The sequence below is a fragment of the Cherax quadricarinatus genome, chromosome 78 (genome assembly GCF_038502225.1).
Source record: "Cherax quadricarinatus isolate ZL_2023a chromosome 78, ASM3850222v1, whole genome shotgun sequence".
In the NCBI taxonomy this organism is placed as follows: domain Eukaryota; kingdom Metazoa; phylum Arthropoda; class Malacostraca; order Decapoda; family Parastacidae; genus Cherax; species Cherax quadricarinatus.
Window position 1 is genome coordinate 1,186,570 of NC_091369.1, and position 13,411 is coordinate 1,199,980.

The following is a 13,411-nucleotide window of genomic DNA, read 5'->3' on the forward strand; positions in this document are numbered from 1 at the left end:
ATAGACATGCCAGCAGGAGAGCAAAGGTAACAAAGTATAGTACTGTAAGTTTGTGGATTGGATTTCACATTATTTTTGTTCTTATGTTGAAAAATACTCTGCTGCCATCATCATCAACTCACAAGGTGTTGCTCATTGATAATACCATATTCCATCTTTTTTGCATTGACTAATTTTCTACACATCAGGATCATGTTTCTTCCTTAGAACACTATGTCTTTGATCCAACAAATGGATCAGTATGTTATATATGTAAGAAAAACAATCTCCAAATTTTTCAGAAGACCCAAATGATGAGGTTAAATCAATAATCAGTGAGTTCTGGCTAACCTTTATTATACATGTATATATGTATCTGCCATCAGTGTCATTAGTAAATCATGATTGTTACATTGAATATGCCATGGAAAGACTGAGGCTTGAATGTGTGAGTGATTTACATGAACTCCACAAGATGCTTCCAGATATTGAGAGATTTGGGCCCTTACCAGGTAGGCTGGAATTAAGTTGCTGGAGTTTTGTGAGGTGTTCTCTGCCATTTCAGCAGAGGATGAGAAGGAAAACAAACTCAAAATCTGACTTAGGGGCACATATGTAAAGTGTTTGATCGCATTAAAGAAGCTTTGGAAGTTGTAACATAATGTAGCCCATGCCACAGCCTTCTCTACTGTGGTGAGCAGTGCGGCAGAGTACTACAGAACTTTGCATGTAGAAAAATCAGTGGTATTGAGCAAAAACGACCATCCTGCAGCTACAGGTGTCTTCTTTGTGGATGCCTTCATCCATGACAGCCCCAAAGAAGATACCTATAGTTACAATACAACTCTACAAGTCATGCCTTCCCTAGTTGCAGGAGCCCTTCTACAATATGTGCATCCCCCAGCAACAGTCAATTTCTCCCCCCCCCCCACTAACCCTCATCTGATTGCTCAGATGAAAAGGCAGATGATCCTTTCCCTTTCCGTCACCCACATTAATTCTACTTTTCTTTCTCTCCACTGCCTGTCTAACTTAACACACTCCCTCCACCCATATGCTCTAGTTATGGTACTGTACTGTACAACCAACTCGTCTCCTCCTATCACCTACCCAAGAAGGCAACCATCTTTGGTGAGTACAGTAATATTAATTTCATTGTAAGACTATTTGAATAGGAGCACTATACATGAAATTATTTTCCCAGAATGCATTTTGAATTATAAAGTGGGTGTCTAAGGAAATGGGATTAGCTTAAATTAATATAAAAACCACTCTGACCAATTTCATTGGAATGTATCATGGTTGTTAAACAAAGAGATTACTTTGATCTAGAAATCCCCTTTTTTGCAAAGCATTTTGGGAGAAATTAAAGCTGAGAAACTTAGGCTTGCAACCTGATGCAAAATTTTGGAAATCCCAAAACTTACTTCCTAGAAAAGATGTTTGTCACAAAGTTCTGCATAATCCTTTATAAGTGCCTAATAGTTTTGTAATGAGTTTAAGCTTTAATAGTTATTTATTAAACATTTTTGACAGGATTTGGTACACCAAAATGGATTGGATGACCCTCCTGTAAAATACTAATGAATACAGTATAAAACTATCGTTTGGAATTTCCTACTGTATACAGTATAAGTACATGTACTGTGTTACCATGCTGTATAATAGTTTATATCCATAGACAGGTTATAAAAAGTTCCTTTAAAATTTAGGATCTGCAGAGAATCAGGCACTGGATGTTTTCTTTCTGTGGCTTTTTCATAAAGGAAACCTAAATGCAGTGTGTACATCAACACATTATATTTCAGGTAGGGGAGAGAATACGAGTGATACTGGACTGTGATGACAACACGTTAGCATTTGAGAAGAACTACGAATTTCTAGGAGTTGCTTTTAGAGGTAAAGTACACATGAATAATGCCACAATATTCATGTTCAGTAGCAATAAATGAGAAAGAAGTGGTGTAGATTCATTCTGTGTATTCTAGAATATGTTCATGTTTTTCCAGTCAACCAACCACTTATAATTATTTTTCCATTGCTAATTTACCTAGTTCACTTAGAATTAGCCTTGCAGATTGATTTAGATTGAAAATAATGCCAAAAATTACTGTTTTTTTAATACGGTACTATTAAATTTCCAGACTAAGAGCTATTATCTTACCTCAGTTCATTTCAAATCCCTGTCGTATCTAAGATATATGGTACTACCGCACTTCAGGATGCAGGATACAATAGTCAGCCAACACCCAGATACCTATGTACTGCTAGGTGAACAGAAGCAACAGGTGTTAGGAGACTTCCCCATATGTTTTGACCTGCCTGGGTTTGAACCCAAAGGCATTACCACTGAGCTACAAGCCTTGGACAATACAGGAAAGGGCAAAAATGCAGAAGTTTGCTCACAAACCTGTATAAAGGGGTGCAAGAATTGAAGAGTAAGAAAAACCTGATGCAAATATAATATGCTATTAATGTGATGATATTCTGAAAATTTTTCACATTAGTTTGCCATTTATATGCCAGAAATGTCATATAACACAGTACTACTAACTTATCATTTGATGCAATAGTTTAACACAAACAAGCTTTAGACTTCAGTAAGGTGAGGCAGTTTTGATGTTGACCTTTTGCTAGTCTTGATCAATACAAATGTGTGTACAAACTTGCCAAGGGTTATATTTCTAGAAGTCTGCAAAACTAAAAAATGCAAACACAATACAGTATTATGTTTGCATAGCAAATTTGGTTTCAGAATTTTGGCTAATTTTGTTTCAGATGCCATATCTCTGTAATATATCACTGTTGTGATATTGAACACAATTTAAATCATTTGGCAAGTTTTCAATTTTGGGGCTGTGTGCCAAACCTTGAAAATATGGAACTGTCAGAAAACCTGTGGATAAGTGAAACTATTCACTGGTTGCTCATCAGTAAACATGTTGGATAATCCAGACCCAGAGGTTAGGAAAACCCACAAATTTTGTAGAGAAGGCTTTAATTTTCAGAATTTGAAAGTCTTAGTTTTAACTCTTTATAAGAGGGCTGACAGACTTCAGTTCAGCCATGTACTGTACATAAACATAGGCCTGTTGATATATCTTTTATTTATACAGTAATTGATAAAACTATATTTGTAACCACAAACAGCAAACCCACAAGTTGGAAATGCAAACTTAACATGTATTGTAAAGTATATGGAAATGGGTTATGCAGCATTTGCATTGTAAAGTACTTATACAGAAGTGGGTTATGCAGTTAAACACCTCCAAACTTTAAATTAGTGATTCAAAATCATTAAAAGGTGGGGAAGTTAGATCTGACAAGACCCTTCCCCCTTGTGTGAAGTCTCTGTAAATTGCTCCTTTATGGAATCCACAAACTTGTACACATACAGTACTTGTTGAATTTACCTAATATACAAAGCTTCATGATGATTGCTGCACCACAAATAACCACCCACACCTCAGTCTTTTAACACTCATTGTTATCACTGTGTGATACCAGATTTTCCAGGCATTATAGTAGTTGCTCTGTACCCAGTCTTATTTTTTCATATTCTGTTAGAGATGGAAATGGTTGCTTCTTATGCTGGAAAAAGTCTTACAGATCATTTTTTCTTACTTGACTGGCAATGTACAGTAAAATGTTGAAAGCAGATTTTGATTGTATTTTATGGAGAGCAGTTATGGGAACTTCGTGTAAGCACAGACACCTATCCTTGGGTTCTAGCAGCTGTACCCTGAACTCCTTCCTCCATAGCAACCGTCTTTTCTGTCCTCCGTAACTGTATGTTGGGTGAAATATGCAAGGGTTAAGATGGAGATAAATGGTATAAAATACCGACAATGTAGAAAAATGCACAAATGTAGTATAATGTGATCCTTTAATGACCATGTTTTGCCCACACAGTCGGCTTTATTAAGTCACAAACAGATCTGTCTGGGCAAAGAGTACACGAGTACATATATTTAGGATGGAGAATCGGGTGGAGAATATTGGGGAGGCGGGATTTGAGATGGACCTGCATGGGCTTGGCAAGTAGGTATGTTGTTAGGTAGGATAATGATGAAGTTTAGCTGTGTTGCAAAAGTTGTTGTTTTGGTTGAAATTGTTAGGATATACAGGATTAATGGTGCTTCTAAGATCCTGCATCACTGTTTTTTTTCCTTGCAATGAGTCTTGCATCTCTGTTGTTGATTAAATGGTTGTGGAAGCATTGGTGTAGAATGCAAGCATTCATCAAATCGTCCATTCTGCTTGTGTATTAGTGTTCCAAAATATGTTTGGAGGTCTCTGGGTTGGGGGGGGGGGGTTTGAAACCATGTCGAGTGAGTCCTAAAACTTATCGCTGTATCTCCTGACCAACATCACCACCTCTTCCTCTGGGCAGATGTGGATCTCAGGGTCACTCTCTCTCTCTAGTTCTTGCACATCATGGCTGTGACAGGTTCGTGCTTCCTCTACATCTTGACCATCAAACCATATCTCCCCACGCTTTCCTTGAAAGGATCCTCGAGCAGATGCACTTTGCCACATCCATAAAGAAGTCTGAGATGTGTTTGATGGTTGCCATGGCACTATTTGAGAAGTATTTCTATGCATACTACAGGAACTACCCTGCATTGTTCTATTGTACATCTCGTACGGATCTTGGCACTATTTCCTACTTATTCATTAGGTGCCTATTTTATAATCCTCTTGCTGTGTCAAATATGTAATCTTTCCCTAGCATGCTCTTACATGACCTAAAAATTCATTGTGAAGTACATGCTGCTTGTCTTCATATGTGCTCACCTCCTCCACAGAAAGTGGTCATTTTTACTGACTTGGTCATTGCTTTCTGTAGTGTCTTGAATGTGTCATAGGTCTTGGTGTTTTTTGTCTGTGATACTGTATTGTATGCTATTACATGATGCAGTTGATTGGAAAGTGGTCCAGTGGGTCCCACCCCTTAAGGGCTTTTGTGACAGTCAGAAAGATAATAGACAAGGCTGACTTTGTCATTCACAAACAACCCATACTTTGAAGAAGAAACTTTAGATAACATTTTTGTCTATCCTGGACCATTGTCAGGTAATGTGTCATGTGATAATGTTCCATCTCTGAAGTATGGGTTGTTTGTGAATTGTATATCAGTGGTAATCAGTACTGACAAGATGATGAATTAGTTACATGTGCAACATCTGAGTGTCTTTACTTGTAGACTATGGTGCTCATAGGCTGAGGGGTTGATTACCTCATTTTCCACTACTTGCTGTATATATTTCTATGTCCCTGTGTTGTATTGATAAAGCCACTGGATGGCAAAATGCCTACAAGATACCCAGATGTTGCACATGTCTAATTCATCCTATGTTTGTGAATTGTTCAAGGCGTCGCATTGTAACCTTCACTCATCCTCCAGCAGCATACCTCTAGTTTCTTAGCTAGACAAATGTGTTCCCATCCTCAGAAAAGTGTGTTGGTTGTCAGCTCATCATTTTAACTCCCCATCCCTCTCTGCTTGACTTTTGCATGTCTTCCTTAACTTCCTTCAGTTGATCTTAGTCATTAGATGCCTATTTCTGATTATTTCTCTTGACCTCGCCTCATTGCTTTTTCTTCCATGCACCTTGTTTCTTGGTCCTTCCCATGACATCTCGTAAATCATTGCAACTGCCTTAATTTTAGAAGGCAGACTGTCATGACATTTTTCTCGACATTCAGATTTGTTTAAACACTTTGATATTTAGTACGTATTCTTTTCAAGGAATCCAGACATTTTTCTTGCTTAGAATAATGTAGCTTATAATACAAGTGCCACTCTCAAATACAGTGGAACCTCTACTTACGAGTGCCCCAATGTGTGAGTTTTTCAAGATGCGAGCAGTCGCTCATTCGATTTTTTGCTTCAAGATGCGAGTGGGCCTCAAGGGAGGTTCCTTGATGCTGGTGAGGGGCTCTTGCTCTTGATCTAGGGAATTGGATCTCAGTTGTTTGTTGGACTATCTTATTGAAACTTGGGCAGTATATGATGGAAAGATGCTTCTTAATGTACCCCAAAATTGAAAGAAATCAAACCATAAATAACTGAGTTCACTCCTCAGCCATTAGCCGCCCCTTAGCGATATATTTTCATATGGTTTTTATGGTTGTATTCTCGTTTTTTTTTTTGGTCTCACTTGATAGAATGAAAGATATATTGCAGAAATAGATATGATTTTGATTGCTTTCACAACAAAAGGTACCTTGAAATTGAGCTCAAAGTAGCGGAAATGTTCGCTTCTTTGGCGATGTTCAAGAGTAAACAAATGACGTCACCGTTCAATACGTGTCTACCTGGCCAGTTTCATACGCAGTCATGAATGGGTTGACATTATTTATACAATTATTACAATAATGTAGTAGTCTGCATAACAGCAAATCATCTATTTTTGTGTGAAATAAAATTCCAAATGGTAAACAAGAGTATTATTATAAGAATACATACGTACTAATTAATATTAATAATGCGTTGGAGCCATGTAATGATGCTTGCGTAAGTCATTTCCGAAGCATTCTGAAAGGGGGGAAGAAACAAACCTCCTTAGACAGTTTTTCATTGAAACGCCCTGCAGATGAAAGTGCGACAAGCGTGGAGAAGAAGCCAAAAATCAGTGAATAGTGAAGTAACATTAAAATAAAAATTGTAGCAGTTAAGTGTGTTGGAGCTATATAATGATGCTGTGCCCAGCATCTCGTCTCCATCTCCAAGGTAAATGCTGTATTACTACATAATTTCTTTACATTACGTATTATTATCATTATTATAATTATTGTTTTCCTTATGGAACTACATAATAGTAGTATTTCTTACCTTAAATTGTGGGTGCTAGTGTTTGTCGATGATTGTGAAGAGAGTGGAGAGTTATGTTGTGGTCCTACTGGGCTGAGGTGGATGGTAGAGGTTCTGGTACTGAAGTCGATGGTTGTACTGGAGTTTGCATAAATTCTGTAATGGATTTCTGTTCTCTTTTACCCTGCAGTACATTATACAACTGATAGTAAGGCATCAGCTGCTCTAGACACCATTTCAGGGTCAGTCAGTCAGTCAGGTCAGTAAGTCAGATATGGTAATTAAAAGATCAAAACACAATTCACAGTTCAACAAGAGAGAAGTGGAACTGAACATGTATTATTCATGAAAGCTGGGATGGTGGTGTCAGGAGTGTCGAGTGTCAGGGGATGGCGGGAGGTGTCCCTCGCTCACCCACAACAAGGTGGCTTGAGGTAGGGAATGGCTGTCACCACTTGTCACATAATGACATAGTACATTGGACCTCCGACGTACGATGTCCCCAACCTACGTTAAAACTGACCTATGTTGCTTTTCAGCGTAAAAATTTGACCCCGACATACGTTGAAAAACTCGACCCACAGCATTCGTCCGGTACCTGTCCACATGTCTGTCCACCTGAGGCGCCTCAGCTGGCCTGCCTTCAGTTAGCGTGCCAATGTTTACAAGCCAGAGCGGTCGCTCCCAAGCATACATTTGGAATATTTTGTATTATTCCATTGTTTTTAGTGCTTCTAACTGCTAAATAAGCCACCATGAACCCAAAGAAAGTTTCTAGTGCCAACCCTGTGGTAAAAAGGGTGAGAAATACTATTGAAATACTATCATACCACGGTCAGCTGCTGCTGTAGTACCGTCAGCTGCTGCTGCACCATGGTCAGCTGCTGCTGTAGCACCAGCTGCTGCTGCTGCTGTAGCACAATCAGCTGCTGCTGCACCATGGTGAGCTGCTGCTGCTGCTGCTGCTGTAGCACCGTTGTTGGTGTGGCTTATCGAGAATACCGAGAAACAATTAACCCCAGAGGGTTAGCCACCCAGGATAACCCAAGAAAGTCAGTGTGTCATCAAGGACTGTCTAACTTATTTCCATTGGGGTCCTTAATCTTGTCTCCCAGGATGCAACCCACACCAGTGAACTAACACCTAGGTGAACAGGAAAAAATGCCTGGAACTAGTGCTCATATTGGTGAATTTAAGGCCAGCAAAGGTTGGTTTGAGAGATTTAAGAATCATAGTGGTATACACATTATGATAAGGCCTGTTCTGGAAGAAAATGCCAAACAGGACCTACATTACTCAGGAGGAGAAGGCACTCCCAGGACAGTGTCTCATCACTCATCACTACATCTTCAATAAAGGTAAGTGTCATTTATTCTTCATTTAGTAGAGTAGTACATGCACAATATATATTGTGCATGTACTACTCTACTATTGTGCATGTATCCTTCTTTTTGTGTGTAGGTAAATGTATATTTCATGTTGTAAATTTTTTTTTTTTCAAACTTTTGGGTGTCTTGCACACATTAATTTGATTTCCATTATTTCTTATGGGGAAAATTAATTCAACCTATGATCATTTCATCTTACGATGGGCTCTCAGGAACGGATTAATATAGTAAGTCGGGGTCCACTGTATTTTATTCATTCTAGAGAATATATCAGGCTTCTATGCTGTTTATATTGTTTATTATGTCATATTAAATGAATTGTGATAGGTAAATAAGCCATAGAGTTGATATTAGCAAAATATTGAAGTATTTTGTTGTGCCTCCTGAAAGTCAGAACGGATTAATTGCATTTCAATTAATTTAAATGAGGAAAATTGGCTCAGCATACGAGTAAATCAGAATATGAGCAAGGTTATGGAACAGATTAAACTCGTAAGTAGAGGTTCCACTGTACTTTAATTTCTTAATTTTTTCCAATGCTTTACCATCCATTTAGTCATACATTACTTCATATTTTATCTTTATTCCGTACAACAGTATTAAATTCACCACTTCATGTTTTCAAACTTTCATAGTTAATCCTCTTGCTTGTGGAAAAGCATTCGTCATTTACCTAAAACTTTCTTCAGTTGCACACTGAATAGAGCTCATCAATTGTAATGCTTTCATTTGCTGAATCAGCATATAGACTATCTGGCCAGCTCTAGTTGTGTTCCTGGGACCATGCAGCCTGATGAGAGAGAGACAGGGTTAACTTTAACCCCTTCACTGTTGCTACCATTCATATTAAAAGGGCTGACAGTGTCAAGGTTTTATAAAAAAATAATAATAATAATTTCTTCTAAAATGGTAGAAATTCTTTTTTTCTGAAGGTAATGACACCAAAAATGTGGAATTTAATGGAAAACTTGGGCACAAAGGTGTCTGGTCGCACTTTATGCATCAACAATTACACCTAATTTGAGTCTTATATTCATCTAATTCAATTGCTAAATTTGACCTGATTCCTCACTATTTCACGTGTGCCTTCCCTTCTATTGATTGAATGCAAGAAATTGCCCATTCAACTATCAGAAATATTCTTTAAAGTTCACAGAAGTTGGTAATATGACCAATTTTATGCAAAATTCAACAAATTCCAATTCAGAAACAAGGAGGTTGAAGGCATGAAATCATATTTAAAGGAAATGTGTTGTGTGAATATTATGTGGAAAATTCATAGCTTAATGATTAGGAGGTGCTGGGTTATCAAAGGGCAGAAGAGGGGCTGTTGAAGTAGTCTGGACAAAGACGAGATGAAATAATATAGGATGACTACGAGGGTGTATAAATCTGTGGTAGAGGGAAGAAGGGGTAGGGGGGTTGTCCGAGGAAGAGTTGGAAAGGGGCTTGGGCATCCAACAGGCTCATGTGAGCATGTTAGGAGTGGATGCAAGTAATGTTTTATGATTTAATGTGCTGTTGGAGTGTGAACAAGGTACATTTATGAAGGGATTCAAGGACACTGGTTTGCCAGACTTGAGTTCCAGAAAGGGGAAGTGCAGTGTCTGTACTCTGAAGGAGGAGTGAGGTTGTTGCAGTTCAGAAGATAAAATTAAATTAAAAAAAAAAAAGTTGGGACATTTATAACCTTTGCCTTACCCCAGTAACTATTTTCATACTTTCATTCATCTAGTAATATCCTGCTTTTACATTTGCTAGGAATTTTTAGAGGCATAATTTGACTTTTTGAGAAACAAGTGCTTCTCTTAAAACAAATTTACCTTTTGGATACATATTTCAGGACTTCTTAGTATGAATGATTTGACAGTTCTTGAAGTTCAATACAATGTAAGTCAGGAAATATTCTGTTATATACGTTGTGAAGGCTTACTCAGCCCTGTAACAACTTCAGACAGTATTACCAAGGCTGGCGGCTCCTCAGGAAAATTAGTGAATAGAAAAAGAAATAATAACAGACAAACATAAACACTTTATTATATAGAAAATATAAAATATAAAACACTTAAATATGAAATATTAATCCTACATTAAAGAAAATGAAAAATGAAAAATATAAATGATAACTGAATTCAACGCTAATATATATAGGGGTGTCTGGTGTTGGTGACACTGTTGTTGAAATCGTAGCCGTTGCTGATGTGGGGGGGGGGGGTCGCAGGTGTTGGTGACCACCAATGGCTAGTTCTTCGCAGAGTATCGCCGTGAGTAGTATCCCGATGACAGGAAAGCAGGTTCTTTACCGCTGCAATGATGTGGGGTTACGTCCTGCAATTTCATACAGGTGCACAGGTAATTAAATCCAAAATGGGATGTCTCCAGGACGTTAGTCCGTCTCCTGTTCTTCTCGTTGATTGACAGGTGACCCTCTCTGTCATCCAAGCTGGAAAGATAGACAGGTTACCCACTGCTTAAGAAATCACTCTCCATGGTAAGTACAATACCCAAAAGATGTGGTGATTATTACAACAGTCAACCTAGAGCAAGACTGAAAGGACTAAGTTTATTATTGGTCAAAAGTGACGCTTTCAACCAATAAATCCACTAGAATACAAGGCAGGCATGTACTTACAGTAGTGTTGGGAGCTGTGAGTCGAGTGATTTACTGTTTGACCAGAGCCCCACACGTCACCTTTGGGGGGGGGGGGAGGAAAGGCGGGAATAGCGGGAGCTTGGCTTACCCTACCTTAACAAGTAGCCGGCAGTGAAACTATTGTTACTATATACTCCCTCTCTATTCCTATCTATTGAACTTTTCCCTCACACTCCCCCATACCAAGACTTATAGTCAAGGAGTATAAGAAGAATAGGCGAGGAAAAAGTTCTAACATAAGGAAGTCGCGTAAGGCAAGAAATCTTCTACTGACTGTCACGACTTAACCAGTCAGAGAAATAATTGGATGAACCATTGATATACACAATATGGAACTTAAAAGCCTGGAGTGCCAATGTCCACCTCAAGAGGCGACTGTTGGTTCCCTTAAAAGTTTCTAGGTATATCAAAGGTTTGTGGTCCGTTTCTAAAATGAATTCTTTTCCCAGCAAATAAAATTTAAGTTTGGAGATACCCCACACAAGGGCCAAACATTCCTTTTCTATGGTGGAGTATCTCGTTTCTGCGGGAAGGAGTTTCCGGCTTAGGAAGCATACAGGGAAGGGAGTACCATCATGGTATTGTAGTAACACCGCACCTAAGCCAGTATTGGAGGCATCAGTTCTTAAACAAAATGTTTTATTAATATCTGGAATCTTAAGTATAGGGTCTTTCGAAAAGATACTTTTAATCTCGTTAAACTTTTCCCGAGCTACGTCGGAAAGTTCAAGAGGTTCCTTCACAGACTTTTTAAGGAAGTCGGATAAGATGCCTGTAAGATCAGTAAGGTTTGGGATAAACCGTGCATAAAAATTTACAGAACCAAGAAAGCTACGCATGAGCTTCTTGGTTTTGGGGAATTTAAATTCTAGTAAAGCTTTGATCTTACTGGGGAGAGGCTGCAGAGAGTTATTAGAAAGTATCAGTCCAAGATATCTAATCTTGTTATACCCAAGGAAGCATTTCTTCGGCTTGGCAGTGAGGCCATGTGAGCGTAACCTACGCAAAACTGATGTTGGATATGTTCGCCCCACGTGGATGTCATTACGTAAATGTTATCAAAATAAACTGAAACATTTGGCATATTACCCAAGACCTTTCTCATCAGTCTCACGTAGGTAGCACCGGCAGTTACCAAACTGCATCAGTCCTTGGTGTGTAGGAAAAGCGGTGTACTGCTTAGAAGAAGGATCTAACATTACCTGATGATATGCCTGCGCAATATCAATCTCTGAAAAGAAGGAAGAGTCATAAAATTTGTGTAGATCGCTATCTATTAAGGGCATAGGCTCAGCATCCCACCGAGTTATAGCATTAAGGCCTCTGAAGTCAATAGCAAGTCTATATGAATTATCATCCTCCTTAACCATGACTACTGGTGAACAATATGCAGATACTGAAGGTTCAATGATCTTTAGTTTTAATAATTTGTCTACCTCTCGGTCAAATGCATCCCTAAGGTGAACTGGAACTGGGTATAATTTCCATTTGATAGGATTGTCAGTCACTAAGTCAATCTTATGGACTACCGTGGAGGTAACACCTGGAATATCAGTAAAGACGTCTGAAAAGTTACTCACACATTGAAGTAGTTCATGTCTCTTATGGTCATCCAAAGATTCATTAATATTAATGTTGGTTGCGTCCGAGTGGTCAAAAGTCACCAAGTCATGTAGTTCTTCATCATAGTCTGAGTTAGAGGTGTCAATTATGCACACCTTACATTCTTCAGTTGTCTTATCAAGTTCGTGAGGAAAAACTAAGTCAAAGTTATTAAGGCAGTTAACCGAATTTCTTCGGTAATATTTCTTAAGGATGTTGATATGATAAAGCTTAGGTTTCCCCTTGACTTCTATGAGGTAGTCAACTTTCCCACAAATTTTTAATACTTTATATGGACCTTTCCATGCTACTAATAATTTATTTGACTTGATCGGCAAAAGTACAAGAACTTCATCCCCTATGTTAAAACTTCTCCTCTGAATTTTGGAGTCAAAATAGGTTTTGTACTGGTCCATTGACAAGCTTAGGTTTTTCGAAACTATGTCAGAGGTCTCCTCAAGTTTAGATCTAAGGTCAAGGAGAAACTGGTAAGAAGACTGAACCTCAGCACTCATCTCCTCATTAGTCCTTAAGTCATGAAGGATGGACAATGGGCCTATGGCCTGTCTACCAAAGAGAAGTTCAAAAGGTGAAAACCCCAATGAGTCACTGGGAACTTCCCTCATGGCAAACAAAGCACAGGGTAGGTAACGATGCCACTCCTTAGGTTTAAGGGAGCAAAGTTTCCTTAAAATGGACTTGAGAATCGAATGCTGGCGCTCAATCCTCCCATTACAGCTGGGATGATAGGGTGTGGTGAAGAGAGGCTTCACTCCTAGAAGTTGGTAGAGATGTTGCATTAAGTCAGATGTGAATTGTGTCCCACGGTCAGACAAAATTTCTCTGGGGATGCCCACTCTGGAGAAGATGGACAAAAGAGCTTCAGCCACCTCTGTAGTAGTTATGGTCTTTAAGGGAACGGCTTCAGGGAAACTCGAAGCATAATCAACTATTATTATTTTATTATTATTT

General features: G+C 38.6%; 2 protein-coding genes across 3 annotated transcripts in view; one reads left to right on the forward strand and one right to left on the reverse strand.

The window, feature by feature from the left end:
• The window catches only part of Fsn (F-box synaptic protein), a 40,656-nt gene that overhangs the window by 16,364 nt on the left and 10,881 nt on the right, over nt 1-13,411 (forward strand). The window contains exon 2 of one of the 2 annotated variants that reach the window (XM_053795251.1): nt 1,788-1,878. The exons of the other annotated variant lie outside the window; for it this stretch is intronic. Coding sequence (XP_053651226.1) covers nt 1,788-1,878 — 91 coding nt within the window. The remainder of the gene's footprint in view (nt 1-1,787; nt 1,879-13,411) is intronic. 2 annotated transcript variants of the gene reach the window in all.
• Nucleotides 3,536-13,411, reverse strand: part of TrpRS (Tryptophanyl-tRNA synthetase) — a 92,259-nt gene continuing 82,383 nt past the window's right edge. Inside the window, exon 11 of the mRNA XM_070101543.1 lies at nt 3,536-3,766. The gene's annotated coding sequence lies outside the window, so the exon portion shown is untranslated. The remainder of the gene's footprint in view (nt 3,767-13,411) is intronic.